At 53.1% G+C, this 24,139-nt stretch overlaps 3 protein-coding genes across 10 annotated transcripts in view; all 3 read left to right on the top strand.

Moving 5' to 3' along the window:
- Shc1 (SHC adaptor protein 1) overlaps window positions 1-3,364 on the top strand; it is a 13,337-nt gene extending 9,973 nt beyond the window's left edge. For all 3 annotated transcript variants that reach the window (XM_021157350.2, XM_021157349.2, XM_021157348.2), the window contains 5 exons: window positions 294-480; window positions 567-636; window positions 726-857; window positions 990-1,228; window positions 1,657-3,364. In XM_021157350.2, the coding sequence (XP_021013009.1) occupies window positions 294-480; window positions 567-636; window positions 726-857; window positions 990-1,228; window positions 1,657-1,785 (757 nt within the window). In that variant the 3' untranslated portion in view covers window positions 1,786-3,364. The remainder of the gene's footprint in view (window positions 1-293; window positions 481-566; window positions 637-725; window positions 858-989; window positions 1,229-1,656) is intronic.
- Window positions 3,365-3,445: 81 nt separating this feature from the next.
- On the top strand, window positions 3,446-8,489 carry Pygo2 (pygopus family PHD finger 2). 3 transcript variants are annotated; one of them, XM_021157351.2, is made up of 3 exons: window positions 3,446-4,064; window positions 4,463-4,512; window positions 5,790-8,489. In XM_021157351.2, exons 1-3 carry the CDS (start codon window positions 3,962-3,964, stop codon window positions 6,852-6,854), a joined length of 1,218 nt encoding a protein of 405 aa, XP_021013010.1. In that variant the 5' UTR covers window positions 3,446-3,961; the 3' UTR covers window positions 6,855-8,489. The 3 variants fall into 3 exon arrangements, with proteins under 3 accessions (XP_021013010.1, XP_021013012.1, XP_021013013.1); XM_021157353.2 differs by having other exon boundaries at window positions 3,446-3,788; XM_021157354.2 differs by lacking the exon at window positions 3,446-4,064 and adding an exon at window positions 4,071-4,173.
- A 1,672-nt stretch (window positions 8,490-10,161) lies between these two features.
- Pbxip1 (PBX homeobox interacting protein 1) lies at window positions 10,162-23,320 on the top strand. 4 transcript variants are annotated; one of them, XM_029475468.1, is made up of 11 exons: window positions 10,162-10,263; window positions 12,895-12,979; window positions 16,430-16,577; window positions 16,781-16,848; window positions 16,928-17,087; window positions 18,771-18,998; window positions 19,112-19,135; window positions 19,404-19,486; window positions 19,590-19,721; window positions 20,363-21,582; window positions 21,992-23,320. In XM_029475468.1, exons 2-11 carry the CDS (start codon window positions 12,929-12,931, stop codon window positions 22,083-22,085), a joined length of 2,208 nt encoding a protein of 735 aa, XP_029331328.1. In that variant the 5' UTR covers window positions 10,162-10,263; window positions 12,895-12,928; the 3' UTR covers window positions 22,086-23,320. The 4 variants fall into 4 exon arrangements, with proteins under 4 accessions (XP_029331328.1, XP_029331330.1, XP_021013308.1 ...); XM_029475470.1 differs by having other exon boundaries at window positions 16,430-16,544; XM_021157649.2 differs by having other exon boundaries at window positions 16,451-16,577; window positions 21,992-22,266.
- Window positions 23,321-24,139: the final 819 nt, after the last annotated feature.

The raw sequence follows: 24,139 nt of genomic DNA on the forward strand, positions 1-24,139 counted from the left end.
CAGGGTTTCTCTGTGTAGCCTTGGCTGTCCTGGAACTCACTTTGTAGACCAGGCTGGCCTCGAACTCAGAAATCCGCCTGCCTCTACCTCCCGAGTGCTGGGATTAAAAGTCCACCCCCAATTTTTATTGCTGTTTCTTAAGTTGTGGAAGGAATGCCAGCCTTACAGGGTTATAGCATCAGGCCTCAGAGCTGAGCCATAGTATGTGCCTAGTGTGTGATCACTGTTCTCCCTTCCTGGGTCTCCTAGCTACAGATTAACACCTGCCTCTTCTCTCATCCTTCTCTTTTCAGGATGGCTGGCTTTGATGGTTCAGCTTGGGATGAGGAGGAAGAAGAGCCCCCTGACCATCAGTACTACAATGACTTTCCAGGGAAGGAACCCCCTCTTGGTGGGGTGGTAGATATGAGGCTTCGGGAAGGGGCTGCTCGACCCACTCTGCCTAGTGCCCAGATGTCCAGCCACTTGGGAGCTACACTGGTAAGGAGCCAGGATGGAGATGCTTAAGGCCAGGGTGGGAATGGCTGGCTAGGGCCTTGGTCTCACCCAATTTTCTTCTTCTGTAGCCTATAGGGCAGCATGCTGCAGGAGACCACGAAGTCCGTAAACAGATGCTGCCTCCGCCGCCTTGCCCAGGTGAGCACAGTTTGCTGATACGGACAGAGATGAGTACAGGAGGCGGGGCTGGGATTGATGCTGTCTTTTTTTTTTTTTTTCCTTAACAGGCAGAGAACTCTTCGATGACCCCTCCTATGTCAACATCCAGAATCTAGACAAGGCCCGGCAGGCTGGGGGTGGGGCTGGGCCCCCAAATCCTTCTCTTAATGGCAGTGCACCCCGAGACCTTTTTGACATGAGTGAGTGAGTCTCTTGTAGTCCCACCTTCCGTTCTTCCTTCTTTTCTGCCTGTTCTGGCTTCCCACACTGAGTCTGGGTCACAGGTGATACTGGGGCACCTCTCCCAGCTGTCTGTCTCTCTACACCCCTAGAGCCCTTTGAAGATGCACTTCGGGTGCCACCCCCACTGCAGTCCATGTCCATGGCTGAGCAGCTGCAAGGGGAGCCCTGGTTCCATGGGAAGCTGAGCCGGCGGGAGGCCGAGGCGCTGCTGCAGCTCAATGGTGACTTCTTGGTGCGAGAGAGCACGACCACGCCTGGCCAGTATGTGCTCACCGGCCTGCAGAGTGGGCAGCCCAAGCACTTGCTGCTGGTGGACCCTGAAGGTGTGGTAAGTGTGACAGAGGGGGTGGTGGTGAGGTTCAGGACGGGGTTTCTCTGTGTAGTTCTCTGGAACTCTGTAGCCCAGGCTGACCTCGAACTGAAGCACTCTGCCTGCTCTGCCTCCCCAGCGCTGGGATTAAAGGCTGTGCCGCCACCGCTCTGCTCAGTTTCTTTTCTCTTCTCAGCATTTTTTCCACATTGGTTTTGCATTGTTTGGTCACTTGAGAGACACCAGCTTCCTTCAAGTCAGAATTTTCACTGTCAGCTTCTATGATTTCTGGTTTCCTTCCCCTTCGCCCAGTTCACTGACTGCCCATTCCCACCCATGTGACTGTCTTTTCTGTAAAGACACCTGGATAATCAGGGCTGCTGGCCCGCCTTCCTCGGTCTTCCTGAGCTCTTCTTCTGACCCGACCTTCTCTCCCTGCTTCCCAGGTTCGGACAAAGGATCACCGCTTTGAGAGTGTCAGTCACCTGATCAGCTACCACATGGACAATCACTTGCCCATCATCTCTGCGGGCAGCGAACTGTGCCTACAGCAACCCGTGGATCGGAAAGTGTGATCCTTCTCAGCCTCTCCAACAGGATGCTCTCCATTCCCGTCTCCCGTATTCTCTAACTTGTGGGACCTCTGTTTTGTGGGTCTGGCCTTGGGTGGGAACTGGGAGCAACGAGGACACGGGTTTAGTGCCCACTTGAGAGAGAGAAAGAGGGTTTCAGTAAGGAGCCCGGGGTAGCATCCTGCCTCTGCCCAAACCTCACCAAAGTATTAATGTGCAGAGTGGTCCCTTGTCTGGGCCTTGCCTGTGCCAACCTGATGCCTTTCCCCCCAAAGGGTGGGTTCTTATAATGGAAAATGCCCTGTGATGATAGGCCCAGTGGAGCAACTGCCCTTTGGGGGAAGGGAAATAATTATACCTCTGGTTTACTCCTGGGTCTTCAGGGTACCCCAGATCCCGCGTAACATATCCCACTCCCTCTGCTTCCCCTTAAACTTTGTGCCTTTGACCATCATAGGTCTGCAGATACTTAATGCAGAGTTCTCAGGCCCTTCAGTGTGGACAGGGGTTACTGACACCTTGGCTTCTGGAGCCCTGTCCTATTCAGCACCCCTTCCTGTGTCTAGGGAGAATAGGGACAGGAGTGGCAGCTACCTCCTCTGCCTTTCGGATGTGCAGCCTTTTAAGAGATTGCCCAAGCCAGGATGTGGTGGCGCACGCTTTTAATCACAGCACTCAGGAGGCAGAGGCAGGAGGATTTGTGAGGCCATCCCGGTCTACAACAGAGTGAGTTCCAGGACAGCCAGGGCTATGGAGAGAGAACCTGTCTCCAAAAACCAAAAAGAGCGAGTACCCCAGAGCCTTCTTCCTGATGGTAGCGGGGAGGGGCAGGACTAGACCTGTCTTGCTCGGTGCCTCCTGACCTCAATGCCTTTCCTCCAAGGGGTCTGTATACATTTCTCAAGCCTGCTCCTCCCATGTTTGCATGTGTGTTATAGTCTACAGCCAAAGTATAGCCCTCACTGTAACCCCATCCCACCTCCCTCCTTTGGGATGGGTGTGTGTGACTGACTTGGGCCTCCAGTATGTGTACAGTCAGTGTGGGTTTTGTGGAGGCAATAAGACTGAAGCAGTAGACAATCCCCAATACCATTTGCAGGTCTGGAACTGCACTCTCTTTTTTAAAAAACATGTATACGTTTTAGGGCTGTAGATTTATTTTCCTGGTTTTGTTTTTCATTGCTGACTTTTGAGCACAGAATTATGATAATCAATTACATTTATATATCACCTCGATGACTTTTCCAAACTTTTATTTTCTTTAAACAACTGTTGGGATTTTACTCCCTGGCCTTAACTAGGACAGGATTGTACCCCACTCCCCCCCCCACCCCCTTTTTCTTTTTTGCCAAGACAACTGAGCAGAAATTTGGCTGAACGGTGTTGTGGGATTAGGATGTGATAGTTTTAGATCCTACTTTCTGCTTTCGGGCAGCTGCGGCCAGCACAGAAACCTTGCAAGCTCACTCTGTATGTAGGCTTTCTGGACAGGAATGGTCGCCAAATTTTTGGTTTGGATGTCTTATACCAAAGGGAAATAGTCTTCATTAAAGTTCGTATTTCTTTTACCTCGACCTCTCAACACCTTTGGAAAGTCTGATTGATGGGGGCTGTCTGTGGAAGGTGGTGACGGACCCCATCTGGGCTAGGTCCAGTGGGCTCCAGGCCAGCGCCAGCCCGCAGACACCAGTTTGCAGAGATTTGGGGAGCTGCGCGGCTGTGCGGTAGGGACGTGTCTGCAAGGCGACTGGCTCGCGGCGGGAAGGGGCGTGTCTGGACCGCCCCCAGGCCCACCCGCAGCTCGCACGGCCCCTGTCGAGTGGTGCGTTCCACTCTGCTACCGGGCTAGCTGGGCGGCGACAGGCGCACTTCGGAGGAGTGGCGTGGCGAGGCCCAGCCTTCCTGGGTGCGGCGTCTGGGCCCTTCCCTGCTTTCCCTCCCCACCGCGTTCCGTGGTGGTGACCCATTGGAGTTCCGGTTCCGGTTGCTGTGGCTGCGGGCGGGCGGTGAGTCTGGAGCAGGCGCGCAGTTGGTGCAACGTCTCTGTGCTTTCCCCCTCGGCGTGGCTAGGGCTTGCTGCTGCTCGGGGGGGCTGCGCTGCCCCTGACTCCCCTCCGGGCGATGGTGCGGCCCGAGGACGCCTCCATCCCCCGCCGACGCTGACTCGGGTCCCTAATCCATGGCCGCCTCGGCGCCGCCCCCACCGGACAAGCTGGAGGGAGGCAGCGGCCCCGCACCGCCCCCCGCGCCGCCCAGCACCGGGAGGAAGCAGGGCAAGGCCGGTGAGAGCGCAGAGAAGGGCAGGGGCTGTCGAGGCCCGGGACCCTGGAACCTCGGATGGAACGGTTGGGGGATGGGGGAGGTTGCCTAGGAGCCTGGAGGTAGCCTCAGGTGAGAAGGGTCAGTAGTTGGAGACAGGTGTCACAGAACACTTCAGGTTTTGGATGACACTGAATTGAGACAAACTTGGTAGTTTCAAGAGATTGGGTTATCTTTGATTTGCAGGAAGACGTAGCTGAGAGAATAGTCATACTAGCCATTTTTCATATCTCACCCCTGTTTCTTAAATAAGTAAGCAAGTGTACGTGGAAGTTAGAGTCTGGAGAGTGGCTGGGAGGAAAGAGACTTGTTAGAAACCTCAGGAAAACTTGCCTCCGTCTGCCCATTGCTGCTCTTCTAGGTCTGCAAATGAAGAGCCCTGAAAAGAAGCGAAGAAAGTCCAATACTCAGGTAAGTGGGGGTCTGTGGTGGGAGTCTCGTAGAAGCCCCTCCTGCTTTGTCTAGCAGTGTACTTGGCTGCCCTCTTGTGCTTTCCACCAGGTGCAGGGTCAAGAAAAAGCAGATACTCTGCCTTCTTTTTCCTTTCAGATCCTAGTTCTGTCTTGAAGACAGCGTTTAGCCCAGCCCCTTTCCCTTCCTTTTTGAGGCAAGGTCTCTTGTGTCCCAGACAGGCTTCATATTTGCTGTGTAGCTAAGAATGGCTTTGGATCTTTATGATCTTCCTGCTTTGGCTTCCCAAAGTGATGGGATTCCAGATGTGCACCGCCATACTGGTTTCTGTAGTGCTGGGGACCCTCTGGACAAGTGTGGGGTCCCTTTCCCAGAACTGGAGGAGAGGCATCTGTGAGCTACCACGCGGGTGCTGGGAACAGAACCCAGGGCTTCTGCAAGAGCTGCAAGTGCCCCTAACCCCGTGAGCCATTTCTCTAGCCTGGATTCTACTTTTTTGAGATGAGGTGCCCAGCCTTGCTTTTCTTGTTGCTGGTATGACTGGCATGTATCACCAGGCTCAGCTTACTGAATCTTTTCTAAGTGTCATAATGCTACAGTGCTTTAACCGTTGTTCCTATTATAAAAATTGAGAAAAATACTAGTTTTACAAAATTAAATACTTCCTGGGCCAGGCCAGCCAGGGTGGCTACACAGAGAAACTCTCTAGACAAACAAATAAATATTCTGAGTGCCAGCCTACCTATTGTGCACAAAACCGTGAGTTCAAACCCCAGGACCTTATAAACTAGATATACACATCCCAGAGACAGAGGCAGGGGGGTGAGGATAGTGAGAAGTTCAAGGTCAGCCTGGGTTATAAAAGACACTGTCTCAAAATTTAAAATTTTTAAAAATTAATTACTTTGGGGTCAGACCTGGGTTTTGTATTTTTTGTGATTTTTGATATTATTGTTGTTGTTGTTGCATTTAGCTATATGATGTGTGAGAGGCCAGAGATGTGATCTGTCCAACATGGGTACTGGGAATCACTCTGGTGCTTAACCACTGAGATATCCCTCCAACCCTATCTGCCTTGTTGGAGTTTTGGTTTTTTAAACAGTGCTGTTGCACCGTGGGGTTGTTGCACCGTGGGCTTTTTGCCTTGCACCCTCTAGCTTGTCTTAAGGTCAGTCAGAGTTTTGGGTCTGAGCTGCGTCAGCCTCCAAAGACTGTGTTGTGTCTGCAGTGTTCTCCTTGTTGGCCTCTGTCTCCCATCTTCTTCCTGTTTTCACCAGGGTCCTGCATATTCACATCTGACGGAGTTCGCCCCACCCCCGACCCCCATGGTGGATCATCTGGTCGCTTCTAACCCTTTTGAAGATGATTTCGGAGCCCCTAAAGTGGGGGGCGCAGGCCCTCCGTTCCTCGGCAGTCCGGTGCCCTTTGGAGGCTTTCGTGTACAGGGGGGCATGGCAGGCCAGGTACCCCCAGGCTACGGCACTGGAGGAGGAGGGGGTCCCCAGCCACTCCGTCGGCAGCCCCCTCCTTTTCCTCCCAACCCTATGGGTCCAGCTTTTAATATGCCCCCTCAGGGCCCTGGCTACCCGCCCCCTGGCAACATGAACTTTCCCAGTCAACCCTTTAACCAGTCTCTGGGCCAAAACTTTAGCCCACCTGGTGGGCAGGTGATGCCAGGCCCAGTGGGTGGATTTGGTCCCATGATCTCACCGACCATGGGACAGCCTCCTAGAGGGGAGCTGGGTCCTCCTCCTCTCCCCCAACGCTTTACCCAACCAGGAGCACCTTTTGGTCCTTCTCTTCAGAGACCTGGTCAGGGACTCCCCAGCCTGCCCCCCAACACAAGTCCCTTCCCTGGTCCAGACCCTGGTTTTCCTGGCCCTGGCGGTGAGGATGGTGGGAAGCCCTTGAACCCACCTGCTCCCACCGCCTTTCCCCAGGAGCCCCACTCGGGCTCCCCCGCTGCTGCTGTCAATGGGAATCAGCCCAGTTTCCCCCCTAGCAGCAGCGGTCGAGGTGGGGGCACTCCAGATGCCAACAGTCTGGCACCCCCCGGCAAGGCAGGGGGAGGCTCAGGGCCCCAGCCTCCCCCAGGCCTGGTGTACCCCTGTGGTGCCTGCCGTAGCGAGGTGAATGATGACCAGGATGCCATTCTGTGTGAGGCCTCCTGCCAGAAGTGGTTTCACCGCGAGTGCACTGGCATGACCGAGAGTGCCTATGGCCTGCTGACCACGGAGGCCTCTGCCGTCTGGGCCTGTGATCTTTGCCTCAAGACCAAGGAGATCCAGTCTGTCTACATCCGAGAGAGCATGGGCCAGTTGGTGGCTGCTAACGATGGGTGACTCTAGTACCATGGCCTGGGGAAGTGCACCTTTTCCACCGTGCTCCTGCAGAGTGGCTCTCTTTCTTTCCTTGTCTTCCACCACCGGCATCCCATCTCCATGGAGCCAGAAACATGTTTCCTGGAAGCAGAAAAGGAACTGAGGCGGACAGGCAGAAAAGCCTGGGTTGCTTGTCTTTTGTTGTTGTTGGTTTTGTTTTTGTTTTTTCTGGGAACTTGTGCGCTGAGTACCTTCAGAGATCCAGGAAGCCAAAGCCTGGTTGAGCAGAGCCATTCCTAGAGTCTAACCAGAGGCTGCAAGAGAAAATGGGCTGGAGGAAGTTTTAGAGAGCAAGGATGTCCTGTGCGCAGATGACCCCAACACCCGTGCCTACAATACCTGTATAGCCCCACGGCTGCTGCTGTAGCTCTTGGAGTCGAATGTTCAAGGTTTCTTGGCTCCCTGAGGTAGAGCCCCTTTCCTTGGGTTCTGGAGACAAATGGGGATTTCTTTCTTTTTCTCTCTGTCCCTTTGCTTCCCCTGCACCTGACTTACTCCATTCCCCTCAGAGCACCAAATACCTTGAGGAAATAGAGTTCCTGACTAGGGCAGTTGCCTGTCTGGGGCTTCAAGACTGTAGGTAAGAGATGCTGAGAGGATGTCTTCCTCATACCAAAGTCATTGTCCTCTCTCAGCTTCTCTTGTGGTTGTTTCTCTCAGTGACCATGTTTTGCCAAAAATTGGGATACGTGGTCTGAGTGACCAGAGTATTTGAAGTTGGGGCTCCCCTGGAAGTCTGGACTGCAGGTGTAACACTCCCCCCTCCCCCCCCCCCAATCTGGTGCACAGTGGGACAGTGCTATTTTTCAGCTCTTGGTGCCCTCATATCCTCTGTCTCCGGAAAACGTTTGGGAAGGCACGAAGCCCTTATACCTCACTCCTTCCCCTGATGAAAGGATCCAAGGGAGGCCCTGCCATGGCTTTGGGGACATGGGGCCGAGCAGCAGGACCCTCAAAGCCATGGTACCACAAGCTGGAAGAACCTGAAGTGGTCTGCTTAGCCTTTTTTATCCTGCGATGTCATCATGGGCCTGGTGATCCAGCAATTAGGCTGGGTTTATTTTTGGTTTTGTAGCACTCCCTGCCAGAGATGGGATCGAGGCCTGATCAGGAGCCTCTCTCAGCTGCTCTTCTTTCCAGCTAACCTAAAAGTCCATTCCTCAAATGGGTGGGGAAGGCAGGCTTGGGTGTGGCCCTCCTGAGAGTCTGAGGTGCCCAGCTTGACCTTGAAGGCTGCCCTCAGGGATGTCCCGTCTCAGCCCTCATGCTCCCTGCATGGGGAGAGAGAAGACTCTCAAGAGTTGGCAACCTTGGAAGCTGAAGAGGGTGAGGGTGGACCTGCTTCTTACTCTGCTCCCCAATTCCTAAACTACACGAGGCAGCCCCTCTACTTAGCTTTGTGTTGTGCTGTGGTTTTGTTCGCCCATGTTACCTGCCACTACTTTTGTGTTGTCTCCATGGTTTGTAAAATGCTCCCGGGGAGGGCCCATCTCCTTGTTCTTCTCTGCTACCTTTTGGAAGAAAGTGGGTTGGCAGGGATGTGGTTACAGGATCTTTTTGTACGGTTGGATTAATAAAATGACTTGAAAATCCAAACAAGGACTCCTTTGTTCATCCGCAGAACCGTTAGGCTGAGCCCCTGCTAGGGGGATGCCTAGAGCCTGAGGCTGTCCCTGCTCAAGCTACTGAGCTGAGCAGGTTCCCAGCCTCCCTGTTCCACTTTGTAGATCCTCAATGTGGGAACCTCCACTTTTGGAGCAATTCTTGGGCTAGTCGGAAGCCAGATGGGGTTGGAGCCAAGGCCTCTGGCATCAGAGCCTGAGCTCTGGATTAAAGCTTTCAGTTCCCTCGCGTCCAGAGTTTTTATTTCAAACATTTATTTGGGGTGCCCAAGGAGGTAGCAGGTGAAGATACTTTGGGCTGACCTGAGGATTTGAGTTCAATCTCTGAAACCCAGGGGTGGAAGGAGAGAACTGACGTGGCAGCTTGCCCTCTGCCCTGTGCCCACGGCTGGTGTGTATCCCCACACACAAGTAAGGTGGGGTTCTTTTTTGTTTGGTTTTAAATTTGAGTTTTCAGGCTGGATGGCTCACCAGTTAAGAACTCTTGTTTTTTCCAGAGGACTCAGGTTCAAATCCCAGCACCCACGTGGCAGCTCACAGCCATCTGTAACTCTAGAATGTTACAGCCATGTAGGCAAAACACCCATCCACATAAAAATTTGAAATTTCTTAAATGCTTCCCTTTCCATTTTACAGATGACAGACAGCGCTCCACTGCTGGGTCACATCCAGCCCTGAGTTTAATTTGTGGATGCTTTTCTGCCTCTGTTCTTCCATTGTTTTTGTTTGTCTGAGTTTTTTTGCTTTTGTTTTAGTTTGGTTTTGGTTTGGGATTTGTTTAGTAGCCCAGACTGGACTTCAACATCCACTTCTTCAGTCATTCCAGTGCTGGGATTATAGCACCTCCCTCCTCCATTAATTTTTTTTAAAATTTATTACCAGCCGGGCGTGGTGGCGCACGCCTTTAATCCCAGCACTCGGGAGGCAGAGGCAGGCGGATTTCTGAGTTCGAGGCCAGCCTGGTCTACAAAGTGAGTTNAAAAAAAAAAAAAAAAATTTATTACCTTGTGTCTGTATGATCTCTTGAGGTGCAAACATGTGCACACGTGGAAGTTTTACCCAGCTAAGACATCCCACAGGGTGTGTGTGTATATGTGTGCGCGCGTGCGTGCGTGTGTAGCAGGATCTCACTACGTAGCCCTCACTGGCCTGAAACTCACTATATATAGATTTGGCTGATATCAAACTCAAGAGATCCACCTGCACACCTGCCTCTGTCTCCCAGGAGCTGGCATCACCATGCTTGGCCGTCTTCCATATCCAAAGTAGTGGCATCCTTAGTCTGCGTTGGGGCGGATAGGAGTGGTGAGAGGGCTATTTCTAAACCCACAACTTGCACCGGACCCCATCCCCCATCCTACAGCTGTCTCTGTCTATCCTGGGCCCAACATGGCACCTGGTCCTTGTTGCCTCATCAGACAGCACCTTTCAGTTTTAGGTCTTCCTACTAGACACTAGACACTGAGAAAAGAGGGGGGGGTCCCCCAAATTTACTTTGCTGGAGACCAAATTGCCCACCAAAAGATAAACCAAGGGAGAGAGGTCCTGCGTAGGTCTTCTCTTCCCTGCCTGGGCGTTCAAGTCCAGCTTTTTATTGGTCAAAAGTTCCCCCTCACACACCCCCGCGGGGAAGTCGACTTTTCACTGGTCAAACACTAGCCACGTGACTCCCCTCTTGTCTTCCTGGGCTGGAAACCACGGGAGGTTGCAACAAATTAAGCTGAAGACTGAAGCGAGAGCTGGGTCAGGTAAAGAAAGCCCTTACCGGGAAGGGGCGTTACAGATCCCACTTTATCCCCAGATAACAAAAGAGGGCAAAGCTGTATAAAAGGAGTGGGCAGCCCCGGCGTCCACATACTGCCCAACACAGGACCGAAGGGCGGGGAAGGAGTGAGACAGATGATTCCGAAGCAGGAACTCAGGCAAGTTTTTGTGGTCCCAGGTCCTTCCCTTTAAAGGTCAGACAGAGAAGGAAGTTAGAGACAATCAAGGGCGTATCAAACCAGACTTCCCAGTTTTGTGCAGACTGGGAACACTGTCTTTTTAGCCGTGTTTTAGAAACAGCAGAAGTTTTTGTGGAATCCTGCCTGAGTGAAAAGGGGAGAGTAGTGGGTGGGTTTTCTTCATAGAGGTCAAAGACTGCCCTAAAATCACAGCTGGGAAGGGTGGCAGCTAAGTGGGCGCTGGATTGCTTAGACAGGCTTCCTAATAAGGTATTAATGTGCCGATGTGCCGGCCTGGGAAAGCGGGGATGCTTTTTGGTATCAAGGGTTGGGACCCCGAGTGCAGGGGTTCTAGGAAGGCTTCTGCTTCAGTTTTAGGTTTGTCTTGTTGACCCAAATACCATACCATTGCCGATTTCCATGGAGACGATGGGTCTGACATCACCCTGGTTGCCATGGTGCTGAGTTCTGGAGGACCTGAGCAGGCTGTAAACAGCCAGGGATAAACAGGGACTTCTGCTCTAGCTGCTGTGGCCACTTCCTTCCTGCTGCCACCTGTTAGCAGTCACACACAGCAACTGGGATGGCAGGACAGTGGAGGGGCAGAGAGCCGAAAGCTGAAGGAAGATGACTGTGTGGGTGTCACTAGAAGAAGGGGGTGGGGAGTTCAGGTATTTTTAGGGGGACTTGGTATAGGGAAGTCATTGCAATTGTTTTGTCCCTGTGTGGGATGGGTACCAGCGTCTAGGAGACATGAGCATTGTGGAAGACACCACTAGATGTCCTTTACCTATCTTGGGCTTGAATCTTGCCCAACAGGAGCCACAGGATTTTTTAAGGCAATCACGCAGGACTTAAACCCAGTGGGAGTAGTTGGGGAGCATTTGGCTGGTACAGTTAAATTTCACATTCTGCCTTTTCTGCCAGTGGGTCAGCTAGCTGTCTGTCACTCCATCCTCTTGCTTGATCCCAGTTGCACCTCCCTGGCTCAAGGGCACAGCCTTGCTTTATACTGGTCTTTGGAAGTGGAGGGTGATACCTTAACCCCAGCTGCCCTCCAAGATGATTAGCAAGGGACAGGATCAGAGGCCCAGTTCCCCACCCCCCATTTTGCAGATCATAATGTGATTTATCGATGGTAATTGCCACAACCCCGCTCCTCCACTTCTCCCCAGTCACTTTCAAGATCCCAGAGATCAACCTGTACAATTTAAGGTTGGGAGGGAGTGACCCAAGTGGGCCACTGGGCCCTACAATATTGGAAAACTTCCTTCCTGCTCACTCCAGTGGTAATCCTAGCTGAGCCCTGCACAGCCAGTGCTGAGAACCCCGAAACCGGTAGTCCCCAACCTTCCTAACGCTGCGACCCTTTAATACAGTTCCTCATGTTGTGGTGACCCCCAACTGTGAAGTTATTTCGTTGCTACTTCAGAACTGTAGTTTTGCTGCTGTCACGAATCCTAGTGTAAATCTCTGATACGCAGGATATCTGGTGTGTAAGCCCTGTGGGATGTCGACTCACAGGTTGAGAACCACTGCCCTAAGTGCCCCCAGTGCGTGGAGGACTGATGGTGGGTGGGTACTGGGACACTTGGGCCTTGAGGAGGCTGGTGGGCCTTCTCTTTGGGCTCTGTGGGAGGACACTGGGGACTATGGAGGACCCAGGTATTGTGAAAGGGACCCAGGTCATTTCCTTCTCTCTTCAGTCAGTCAGCCTCTGAGATTCCTCCTCTAGCCAGAACACCAGGGGTTGGACTTCTCAGCCTTTGTTCCTCTTTGAATCTTTATGGCCAGTGCAGTTTTCCAAGGTCCTATGGACCCTTGAATGAGGTAGCTTTCCTGTGGCTTTTAGCAGAGTGAAGTGAATACCGTCAGGAAAGCTATGGGACCTGGGGCAGGAGGACTGGGTCCAGCCCGGGGTTCTGAGGAGACTGCCCATCTTTTGAGGCCTGAAATCCTGCTGCTGCTGTCTGCCTCTCCTGAAGGGAACTCTCCTCCTCCTTTCCCTCCTCCTACTCCTCTTCTTCCTTTTCCTCTTCCTCCTCTGCTTCCTCCTCCTCTCCCTCCTTTTCTCCTCTTCCTCCTCCTTTCCCTCCTCCTACTCCTCTTCTTCCTTTTCCTCTTCCTCCTCTGCTTCCTCCTCCTCTCCCTCCTTTTCTCCTCTTCCTCCTCCTTTCCCTCCTCTTCCTTCTTCTTCTTCTTCCTCTTCCTCCCCCTCTTTTTCCTCCTCTTCCTCCTCCTTCTTTTTCTTCCTTCTTCCTTCCTCTTCTTTCTTCTTCATCTTTTGGTTGTTTCTTTGGAACAAAGCTCATCTGTGTTGCCCCGGCTATCCTGGAACTTGCTCTGGCATCACACTCAAAGAGCCACTGGGATTAAAAGCAAGTGTAGGCCTCCACACCCAGGAACTCCCTTTCTTAAGAGAGCTTTTCTCTGCAGGTGGCCACTCTAGCTGCACTGGACCTCCACAACTATGGCCTCCTGCCCAGACTCAGATAATAGCTGGGTGCTCGCTGGCTCTGAGGTAGGAAGAGTGGGCCTGGGCAGCACATGGGAGAGGGGATTCCTTCAGGGGTGGGCTGCTTTGTCCGGAACCTGCAGGCGTAAGGGTCCTGCACAGCAAGGTGTGGTCGTGGGAGTGAGAGTGCTAGGGATTAGGGAATGAAGAAGATCAAAGCAACAGCTGGGACCCAGAGTCTTACACAAGCTGGCTACTGATGCCAAGCAAGTTTACTCTGAGGTACGGTGTCCTGTATGCTATTTACAGGAAGAAGTAGCCAAGATCAGCAGAGAGCTAAGTCAGACAATGTTGGCAAAGAACACAGGATACCTCAGACTCAGCTGCCTTGGGCTGGATAGCCACATTCTAGGGGAAAGAGTCAAGTCACCAGAAACTGCAACCTTGACTCCTTCAAGACCCTGGCTGCAGCCCTAGACCAGCATTGCCAAGCCTGTTCATGAACAAGGGACACAGAACTAAAGTTCCCTTTGTCCTTTCATTGGGACCTCTGAGGAAGTCTTAGGTTGGCCTGGCTTCCCACACTGCTTTCTGGATCTGTCCTGTTCTCCTCCTGGTCCTAATGGTCATTGCAGAGTCCCTATGGGCTTTTATGGAGCTCCAGTGCAGGGAGGAGATCCGGCACGGAACTCTGCTGTTGGGGCTTGGGCTGAGCAGGGAAGAAGGGACCAGATAGGTCAGCTGAGGGAAGCAGAGAGGAACTTCTGGTGTGACTGCAGCAAGAGTAAGGTCATGAGGTGATGAAGGCGAGCCATGTTGAGGAGACTGAAGAGCCTTAGGATAAGGTGGACGGACACCTGCTATAAACTCTGTTGGAAGGGCCTCTTCAAGGGTATTGTCTAAGGGCTACTATTGCTGTGATAAAGCACCGTGACCAAAGCAACTTGTGGGTGAAAGGGTTTATTTGAACCTATACTTCAGGTAACAGTCCATCACTGAGGGAAGTCAGGTCAGAAACTCAAACAGGGCAGGAACGTGGAGGCAGGAGCTGATGCACCTATGGAGGGGTGCTGCTTACTGCCTTGCTCCCCATGGCTTGCTCAGCCTGTTTTCTTCTAGAACCCAGAACCACTAGCCCAGGATGGTACCACCCACAATGGGATGGGTCCTCCCCCCATCAATCACTAATTAAGAAAATGCTCTATAGGCCTGGTTACAGCCTGATCTTATGAGGGCATTTTCCCAGTTGGGGTTCTGGCCTCTCAGATGACTCTAGCCTGTGTCAGGTTGACATAAAATTAGCCAGCATATGTGTCATCTGATGAGCGGACAGTGCAGGGCTGCTGAGTTGGAGAGTAGCCTAACACTCAGAGTCACTGGCAGGGGACCAAGCCTGTGTGGCTGGATGGGGACAGGGACAGTGCTTTCAAAGCTTCTCTAGCTTTCCAGGTGGTATTTGTTAGGGCAGGAAACCAGAGGGCTCCTGGTACCACCAAGAAGGGAGAAGGCCTGGTAGGCTGGGCACTTGTAGCTAGAGAGGGATGGCAGCATGTGTCTAAGGGACCTCAGAGACTTCCTTAGAGCCACTAGGAGGAACTGGACACAGTGGAGCAAGCTGTAAGCCCATTAATTGGGAGATGGAGGCTAGAGGGTCAGGAGGTCAGGGTTACCCTTGGCTACACAGCAAGTTTTGGGATACATGAGACCTTGTGTCACTAAATTAATGAATTAAATAAATAAACACCAGGAGCTAGAGAAGCCACAGAACTCGGTTTAGACTTGTTGGGTTTGAGGTGCCCTTTAGGAGACCAACTGGGGGTGAGGAGTTGACCTCAGCAGTGACCTTAGAGTAGAATACAAGGACCAGTGCTCAATGGTGGGAATTAAGATAGGCCCTGTGCTCAGTGGGCCCTGGTCTCCTGTCATAGTGCCTTTGCTGACAGCGGGGGGACTTGGGCCAAGTATTTCACCTGTTCATCCTTTATTATAAATCAGTTTTGTGATCCTTGCCTTGGAGGGGTAACCCTGAGGAAAAGGTGATTTGGAAATTGCCAAGGAATATACTGAGGTCAAAAGTTATTCTTGCCGGGCGGTGGTGGCGCATGCCTTTAATCCCAGCACTTGGGAGGCAGAGGCAGGCTGATTTCTGAGTTCGAGGCCAGCCTGGTCTACAGAGTGAGTTCCAGGACAGCCAGGGCTACACAGAGAAACCCTGCCTCGAAAAACCCAAAGGAAAAAAAAAGTTATCCTTGAGCCAGGTATGCATGGCTTTATGGCTTTATCCACAGTGGCCAGGAGACAGAGGAGGTGGATACACACACACACACACACACACATTCCTCCCCCCTGGAAAGTTGGGCTTAGTGGGTAAAGCACTTGCCACATAAGCTTGCGACCCTGAGTTAAGCTCCCCAAAGCCACTAACACTGTGATATGCTCGTGCGTGTTTGCAGTCCTGCTGCTCCTATAATGAGATAGGAGCAGGAAACAGGAGAATTCTCACAAGTCCAAGGCCAGCTCCTCTGCAAATACAGCAGAGGATAATGTTCAAAAGAGGCACAGGGGGAGGACTGAGGCGAGTTATCCCCCTCCCTTTTCTTGCTGAATAGCCCTGACTGGTCTGGAACTTACTATGTAGACCAGGCTGGCCTGAAATTTGCAGAAACCCATCTGCGTCTGCCACCTGTGTGCTGGGATTAAAGGCATGTGCTACAACACCTGACTGAGGTTGATTTTTTTTACCTCCACATTTATACTGTGGTATTATGTGTGCCTTCATAGACACATACAGACAGACACACAGTGACACACATACACAGACATACAGAGAGAGAGAGAGAGAGAGAGAGAGAGAGAGAGAATTATTTCTGGACGTAGAGCGGAGTCCTGGGGTGGGCAGGTGTCGTCTGCCAAGGAGTTGTGTGCAGAAAAGTTGCCCAAGTGGAGTAGTCAGAGCTAAGGGTCAGGCTGCAAGCCAGCACCATGGGGTCAGGCTGGCTGTGGCTGGGGGTAGTTGGGCCTCTGCCTGTAGCTGCTGGGAGATCTGGGGGCATATAGGCCAATGGGAAAGGCCAGAGAACTGAAGATGGATGTGTGGGTGGGCAGAGGAGAGGACTCTGCTCTACGTCCAGAAATAATTCTCTCTCTTCAGGGGTGTCCCTGAGAGCATAACCGTGACCTGGGTCTGGGTTGGGTTGTTAGCTTATGAGGAGCGCAGCACTGATGATAGGGGCAGGGGTCCCAGATACTGTTGGCCTCTCTCAGGGTCTGCTGGGTGAATGTTCTGGTCCCAGATCCTTACTTGGGGCTATGAGTTCATAGAAACCTGGCCTCTGGGGCAATGGGGAAGGGTAGGAAGTTGCAGAGTAGAATAACCACTTTGGATAGCACCAGGGTAGAGCAGGCTGCAGTTTCTGAGATGTGGGCTGTGATATTTGAGTGCAGCTAGCCCCCTCAGATCCAATCGGGGAATCTCTGCTCCTGATTTTGTCCTGATGGTCTCACAAAATATCTTAGTTCTCATCTCCCTCTGGCCAGAATCTGCCTGTGGAGACTCTGGGCCCAGAACCCAGGATGGACCCAGAATCTGAGGGAGCCTCCCAGGCCCTTCGGGACTCCTCCAAGGCAGATGGTAAAGAATTAGCTGGGACCTTGGATGGAGAAGGTAATGGGGGTTCATGGAGGGTTGGGTGTAACCTGTCCTCTTATCGTTTTAATGGGGGGAAGGGTGATCACCTACGTTATTTGCTTATTAGTCTGACCTTATGAGCTGCCACTCTCTGAAGTGGCTGGGGCCTGTGGGTGCTAAAGGGCTGCACTGTTCAGTTCAGGGCTGTGGGTTTTTCTGGGCTTTATCTTCCATCACAGAGAAGCTTTTCCAGACGGAAAGTTCCCAGAAAGAAACTATTGTTCTGACAGAGGAGTCTGCGGCCAAGGTGAGGTACTTCCCTGGGGCAGGTGGAGGGGGTGAGGGGGGAGTGGAGAGGGCACGTCTCACAGCTTCGTCCACATCAGGGCACTCTGGGAGCCGATAGTCATGGGACGGAGATCCCTGGAGACACAGTGGTCCAGGAAGATTCGCAGGAGACTCCTGTGGTGACGAGCCTCGGACCAGACACACAGGACCTGGAGAGTGAGATCCATCCACAGAACCTACCCTCAAGTCCCAGAGCAGGTCAGGGGCCATCTTGCCTTCCGTTGCCCACCTTTTAGAAAGCATGGAGGGGTAGAGGGATGGCTCTGTCGTCAAGAGCACTAGCTGCTCTTCAGAGGGCCTGAGTTCAATTCCAGCACCCACATGCCAGCTCACAACTGTCTGGAATTCCAGACAAGAGAAGTTAGGGAGCTTGAAGGAGGGCCCATGGCTAGCTGATTCTTTCCTTTCTTCCGGGTGTCCTCTTTTCTTGTTTCTAGAGCAGTGGTTTTCAACCTTCCTAATGAAGGTTGAAGGACCAATTTGTTTGTTTGTTTTTGGTTTTTCAAGACAGAGTTTCTCTGTGTAGCTCTGGCTGTCCTGGAACTCACTCTTTAGACCAGGCTGGCCTCGAACTCGGAAATCCGCCTGCCTCTGCCTCCCGAGTGCTGGGATTAAAGGCGTGCGCATGTGTCACCACTGCCCGGTTTATGTTGTGACCTTTAATACGGTTCCTCATGCTATGGTGACCTCCAACCGTAAAATTACTTTCATTACTACTTCATATGTGTAATTGAATCATAATGTAAATATCTGTGTTTTCCAATGGTCTTAGGTAACCCCTGTGAAAGGGTCATTTGACTCCTAAAGGGTCTCGACCTACAGGTCATAAACCTGTTCTCGAACAAACCCTTTATTTCCAGAGTCCTTTCCTTGTGCTGGCTCTGGACCCATGGTGAGGGAAGGTGGAAGGCTCAGGAGGGACTGTGTAAGAAGCTGACTGGCCTAAGCCACAGATCTAGTCAGACTATCAGGGATGCAGAAAGGACATTCGATTCATCAGTTCCTGAAGGAGTGGGCAGGAGACCGCTCAGTCAGGTGGTGGGTAAGAAGGAGGGAGAGACAGGGACAGGTGGAGGTGACATTTGAGAAGCTGTATTGAGCATAGAATAGGTCAGGAAAAAACACTTCAGAACATGGCACCAACAAAAGACTGGGGCTAGTCCCCAGTCTGTCTAAGGCAGTGGCAGAGGTGATAGGAGACACACCTCCCCACACCCTCCATCTCTGTCGAATAGCCAGGGGAGGCTGAGGTGGGACCTCAGGCAGGGACTGTGAGGCCTGCAAAGAGAGTCTACTGACTATGAAGGCCATCAAGTGGAGAACTGTCCGACATGGGCTAGAGAGGGAAGATTGAGGTTAACCAGAAAGGCATTGGTGTGCCTCTCCCTGAACCCAAGGTACGGGGACACACTAGGAAAGATGGAGTCGGAGGGTAGTGGGTTGAATGTCCCCCTGAGGGGGAGACCCTGAAAAATGTGACTAGAGGACACATAAGTCAGAGAGGCAAGCCTGGGACGCTGGGAAGACCTCGGAGGGCAGGAGAGTGGGCTGGGTAAGAGGTTATGAGGGAAAAGGACTGGGAAAAGCCAAAAGAGCACAGTGGCCAAGGAGTTTAGCGGGGGGCCCAAGATGGTGGGATCCTGTGTAGAAACTTGATGTGAGGCCTACTGAAAGAAGAAGGATTTTATAGAAGCCGCTCCTATTTGTAGATGTTTGTCAGTGACTGGACAGGGCCGGTCAGTTAGTACGCAGCTTGAGTGGGCAGTCTTCGTGTGCCTTCTCTGTGGCCAGGGCTGGGCCTCCTGGTGCCTTCCTCCTTTTCCCTGTGTCCCTGTGTCACCTCTGCCTGTCTCACTGCCCTTTCCTCTTCCCTTCCTCTAGTTTGGAAAGAGCATCGCTGCTCTAGCAGTGACGATGACACTGATGTAGATTTGGAGGGTCTGCGGAGACGGAGGGGCCGGGAGCCCAGCTCAGCCCAGCCCGTGGTACCCGTGGATGTGGAGGACCAGGCCAAGGGCGAGGGTATAGGTGGAGAGCTGGGCATCTCCCTCAACATGTGTTTCCTGGGGGCCCTGGTTCTTCTGGGCCTAGGGATCCTCCTGTTCTCTGGTGAGTACCACTGGCTGGGCCTCCAGTCTGTCCTTTGGCCCTGCCTTGCTGCCCTGTCCACACCTACCTCTGCCTGCTTCCCTGAGGCCTCACCAGACTGTCTTCATTTTCAGGTGCACTGCTGGAGCCTGAGACTGGTGAGCAGGAGAGGCCCTGGCTTTCTGTCTGTGTTGGGTGGTAATGTGTGTTGTATGGGGAGAGGCTCTCAGGTTCAGAGGTGCATGTTATTTCTTCAGCTGTTGAACTTGTCAGCTGTTCAGGGTGCCATTTATCCCTTTAACTCAGCAGGACGACAGGCCATGGGGTGTGTGACAGGCCATGGGGTGTGCTCAGTGAAAGAGGGGTGACTAGGAGAGGGGTGATGGGCTCTGTGGACCAGGGATTCAGGTGCTCACTAACCCACAGGACCCATGGAGGAAGCCGAATTGCAGGTCTTTCCAGAAACCGGGCCAGAGACTGAACTGGTAGAGACTGTGGGGAACAGGCAGGTGCGTATGGGTTTTCCATAGGTGGGGGGGGGGAGCACTGGTGGGAGGAGCTGGGTTGCCCTGCCTGGGAGGAAGCACGAAGTAGCTGCTCTTCTATCATCAGGATGAGATAGAGCACCTGCAGGCTTCAAGTGTCCCACCAGACAGTGTCCCCAATCTGCAGAGCATGGGGCTTCTGCTGGACAAGCTGGCCAAGGAGAACCAGGATATCCGGCTGCTGCAGGCTCAGCTGCAGGTGGGCCCTAGCAAGAGGGGGGGGGGGCTTCATTTGGCCTCCTTTACCTAGTATGTCCTAGTGGGCTTCCCCAGAGGGAGTTTTCCCTAGTCACCTGACCCTGGAGCCTCGCCCTTTGCCACTGTAGTGAGGGCATCTTCTTGGTCTTGCTTGCCTCCCTCATGCTAAGGACTGTGTTAGGGCCGGTGTGCCTGGTTTACATGCCAGGTCACCTCTGAGTGATGAGTAAGGTCTTCCCATTTGAAGAACACGCCAAGGCTCATACTAAGTGCTAGGATCAATGCGCAGTGTCCGCTCTGGGTAGAGGGGGTGGAAGAGGGACGGGGAGGGCTAGCTAGCTAGTGGCTATGCTGGGTCTAAAGAGTATATGTTTGTTGTGTAAGGACGTAGATGCTGGGTAGGATTCGACCATCTCAGGAACTGACCCAGACAAGGGGTGAAGAAGAGGAGGAGCCGTTCTGGCTCTCCAGGCAGCACTGGGCTCACACCCAGGGCCTTGCACGCACTACGCAGGCTCACTACCAACAGAACTGCATCTCTAGCCCTTGCCCACTCTAATAGAATAGAATTGGGGTAGAAGGCATTGTGCCCACCCTGACAAGGACGACTTCTGTTTTCTTCTGTTTCTAACTACATTCTAGGCTCAGAAAGAAGAACTTCAGAGCCTGTTGCACCAGCCCAAAGGGCTGGAGGAGGAGAATGCCCGGCTCCGGGAAGCCCTGCAGCAGGGCAAGACCTCCCACCAGGCCCTAGAGTCAGAACTGCAGCAGCTAAGGGCCCGACTCCAAGGGCTAGAGGCTAACTGTGTCCGGGGTGTGGATGGGGTGTGTCTCAACTGGGGTGGAGGTCCACAGGATGGCAAGGCCACTAAAGAACAAGGCCACAAAGGGCAGGAACCAGACCCCAGCTTATTGGAGCAGCATAAGCAGCTTGAGGCGGAGGCCAAGGCCCTAAGGCAGGAGCTGCAGAGACAGTGGCAGCTGCTGGGGTCTGTGCACCGTGACCTGCAGAGGGGCTTGCGGGATGCTGGCCGGGGAGCCCCAGCTCATGCTGGCCTGGCTGAACTCGGTCACATGTTGGCCCAGACACTGCAGGGCCTGGAGAATCAGGGTATCAACACTGGCAGGTCCCCCAATGACTCGGAAGCCTGGCACCAGAAGAAGCCTCACACCCAGAATCCCAGGGAGTGGAGTGGGAAGGAGAAGTGGCGCGGTGGGCAGAGGGATCAGAAGGCTGAGCACTGGAAGCCAAGGAAGGAGGAGTCTGGCCAGGAGAGGAAAAGGAGCTGGAGGGATGAGGGTCGGGAGCACACTGGGCGCTGGAGGGAGGACAGACTGCGGGCGGATGAATCTGGGAGCAGAAAGGACAGCAAGCGACAGGACCCCAAGGTACACCCTTGGAAAGATGGGAACTCCCAATCTGGAGAAAGGCAGAAGCATTCTTGGGGGAAAGACAACAGCCCTGACGCCCTGTCCTCCTGGGAGGAGCTGCTGAGGCGCAAGTACCGGCCCCCTCAGGGCTGTTCAGGTGTGGCCGACTGTGCCCGGCAGGAGGGCCTGGCCCTCTTTGGTATGGAGCTGGCCCCTGTGCGGCAGCAGGAGCTGGCCTCTGTGCTGAGAGAATACTTGTCTCGGCTGCCCTGGGCTGGGCAGCTGACCAAACAGCTGCCCCTCTCACCTGCTTACTTTGGAGAAGATGGCGTCTTCAGGCACGACCGGCTTCGCTTCAGAGATTTTGTGGATGCCTTGGAGGACAGCCTGGAGGAGGTGGCACTGAAACAGACAGGCGACGATGATGAAGTGGATGACTTTGAGGACTTCGTCTTCGGCCACTTCTTTGGGGACAAGGCACTGAAGAAGAGGTGGGAATTGGGGATGGGCGGGGGAGGGAGTAGCCGAGGGATTTGAAGGCGTTGGGCCCTGAATGAAGAGGTCTGTAGCTTGAGTCTCTCTCTTCATTTCTGATCCCCTGGCCTTAGAAAAAGAAGGCTTCTGGGTACACTTCCCATCTTTCCATGAGGGGCTGCGGTGGTCCTGAGGGGTTCCCCTTTGAGCCAGGACCCCCTCCCCACCTTGCCTGTACATAGAGGGCCCCTTGTCTCCCCCAATGGATTCATCCTGGAGCCCAGGTTCCTCCCTTGCTTGGTGGCAGTCACCTGAGCTGGCCTCCACCAGAAGAACAGGGCTCCTTCTCCTTAGGGGGTCCTATCTCAGTATGTGGCATTGTTTCCTAAAGGCCATTTCCTGCTTCCTTCCCTGTCTCCCCCATAGGTCGCGAAAGAAGGAGAAGCACTCCTGGAACCCCAGAGTTGTGGGGCCCAGGGAAGAGCACAGCCGCCATCCGCACCACTACCACCAAGGCTGAGCCCTGTCCTGCTGCAACAGCCGGCCTTGGCATGCACCCAGCTCAAGATGCCTGGAGTTATGTGACCCTAGCAGCTATGCTCCCACTGTCCAGCGGGCCCCTCCTGGCTCGTTGGTGCCCTTGAATGTCCTTCACAGAAGAGAGCAACGCACTTGGCCCTGCACTGGTACTACTTTTGCTAGAAAAAAAAAAGGCCATAGTTGGCGCTGCTGAACTGTCTAAGCAGACATATGCAAAGATAAAGGCCCTGGGTACTAAGTGACATGTAGGGGCCTGCTGGGAGCCTGCTGGGGAGGACTCTTATTCTGAAGCCAGAGAGCTGTCCTTTTTTGTGGCTATCCTGGGTTCACAGCAGAGCCTACCACCCTGTGCTGGAGCTGCTGGTTAGAGACTTAGCTCCAGACTTGCCTTGGGGTTTTGCTAGCTGTGGAGACAGCTGTCCCTAAGCCTGAGGAGCCCTCACCATGCATGCCTCTTGCAGCTTTCACCTCCCCACCTGAGCTGTCCCACCATGGCAGGGCTCTGTCACTTGAGGTGGTCCCTAAATGCAAGGAACACCTTGTAGTCACCACGCTGGTGTTTAGGCACAATCTAGGCACTGCACTCGGCCTTCCCATCCATTCCCCATGTGCGCCCACCTTCCCCAAGGAGCCTAGCCTTGAGTCCAGCCACCAATTGTCTCACAGTCTAGGTTGGGTGGCCTCAAGCCAGGTCATCCTCCACAGTGTGGTGTTCTTATCCTCAGAAAGAGAGCTGAAGGGAATGGAGTCAGTAAAGCAAGGAAGCAGACATCCTGTTTCTGCCACACAAGAATTGATCCCTTTTTTGGAGCGTGCTGTGGAGGGCAGGGAACACGCTAACCTGGGTCTGCAGAGGTGAGGGAGCCACTAGGTGGCGCTCTGGCTCCACATTTCTCTAGACTTCTCCCTCCTGCCCCTGGTCACCACCCCACACCCCAGACCCCCTACCCATTTAACTAGCTCTCAAGAATTCCCAGAATCCCCCTGGTTATTCTTCAGGAACGCCCCTCCCCCTCAGTTCTAACCTCTACGCTATTGGTAGCACACTGGGCTTCTAGCTCTGGAACTCTCCCAGGGACTGTAGGGGTCAGTGACCACACAGGTCAGGTCAGTTAAGGAGGGGATTAAGAACTGTAGGTTTACTGGGCAGTGGTGGCGCATGCCTTTAATCCCAGCCCTTGGGAGGCAGAGGCAGGCTGATTTCTGAGTTTGAGGCCAGCCTGGTCTACAAAGTGAGTTCCAGGATAGCCAGAGCTAAACAGAGAAACCCTGTCTCAAAACAAAACAGGAGGCTCTAGAATGTGCTGGAATCGATTTTGAATTATTTAGCAATGCTTTTATGTCACTGTTAAAAGGCTTTTAAGTGCAGTGGCTTGTTTAATTTCCGTGCTAGACAAGACAGGTAGAAAGGGTGGCTCATTCCACAAATGTTTAAACAGTCTACTGTGTGGTGCTGGAGCGATGGCTCAGCCACTGAGGGCACAGGCTGCTCTTCCAGAAGCCCCAGGTTTGATTCCCAGCACCCACATGGTAGCTCACAAATGTCTGCAACTTTAGTTTCCAGGGATCTGATGTTCTCTTCTGGCTCTGTAGGCACCAGGCACACACACGGTACACAAACATACACGCAAAAACAAAAAAAGACCACTCATCACATTTTTTTTGAAAATAAAAGTCTATTGTGTATCAGAACCAGGGAGTGAGGCCTTAGGCCTGTAGACCCTTTAATATGCATGGAATCTGCAGCAGCAGGAGCTCTGGTTAGACTGAAGGCACATTACCTTACACAGGTCAGTGTTGTAGGCTGGGGGCTCCAGGAAAGACAATTGTATTCCCTGTCTCTCTGGACCAGTGTCCCTCAGAAGGAAGGCAGGTTTAACCCTGCTTTTGCTGCTCACTCGAGGGTCTTCAGAGATTGACCTGTTTATACAGATGTGGTGACCTTGGTGGCGGGGTGAAAGCTCAAGGCCAGAGGCAGACAGGCTGGCATGTCTGTGGGGGTGCTGGGTCTGGAGATGGGGATTTATAGGCCTG

The sequence above is a fragment of the Mus caroli genome, chromosome 3 (assembly GCF_900094665.2).
Source record: "Mus caroli chromosome 3, CAROLI_EIJ_v1.1, whole genome shotgun sequence".
In the NCBI taxonomy this organism is placed as follows: Eukaryota; Metazoa; Chordata; class Mammalia; order Rodentia; family Muridae; genus Mus; species Mus caroli.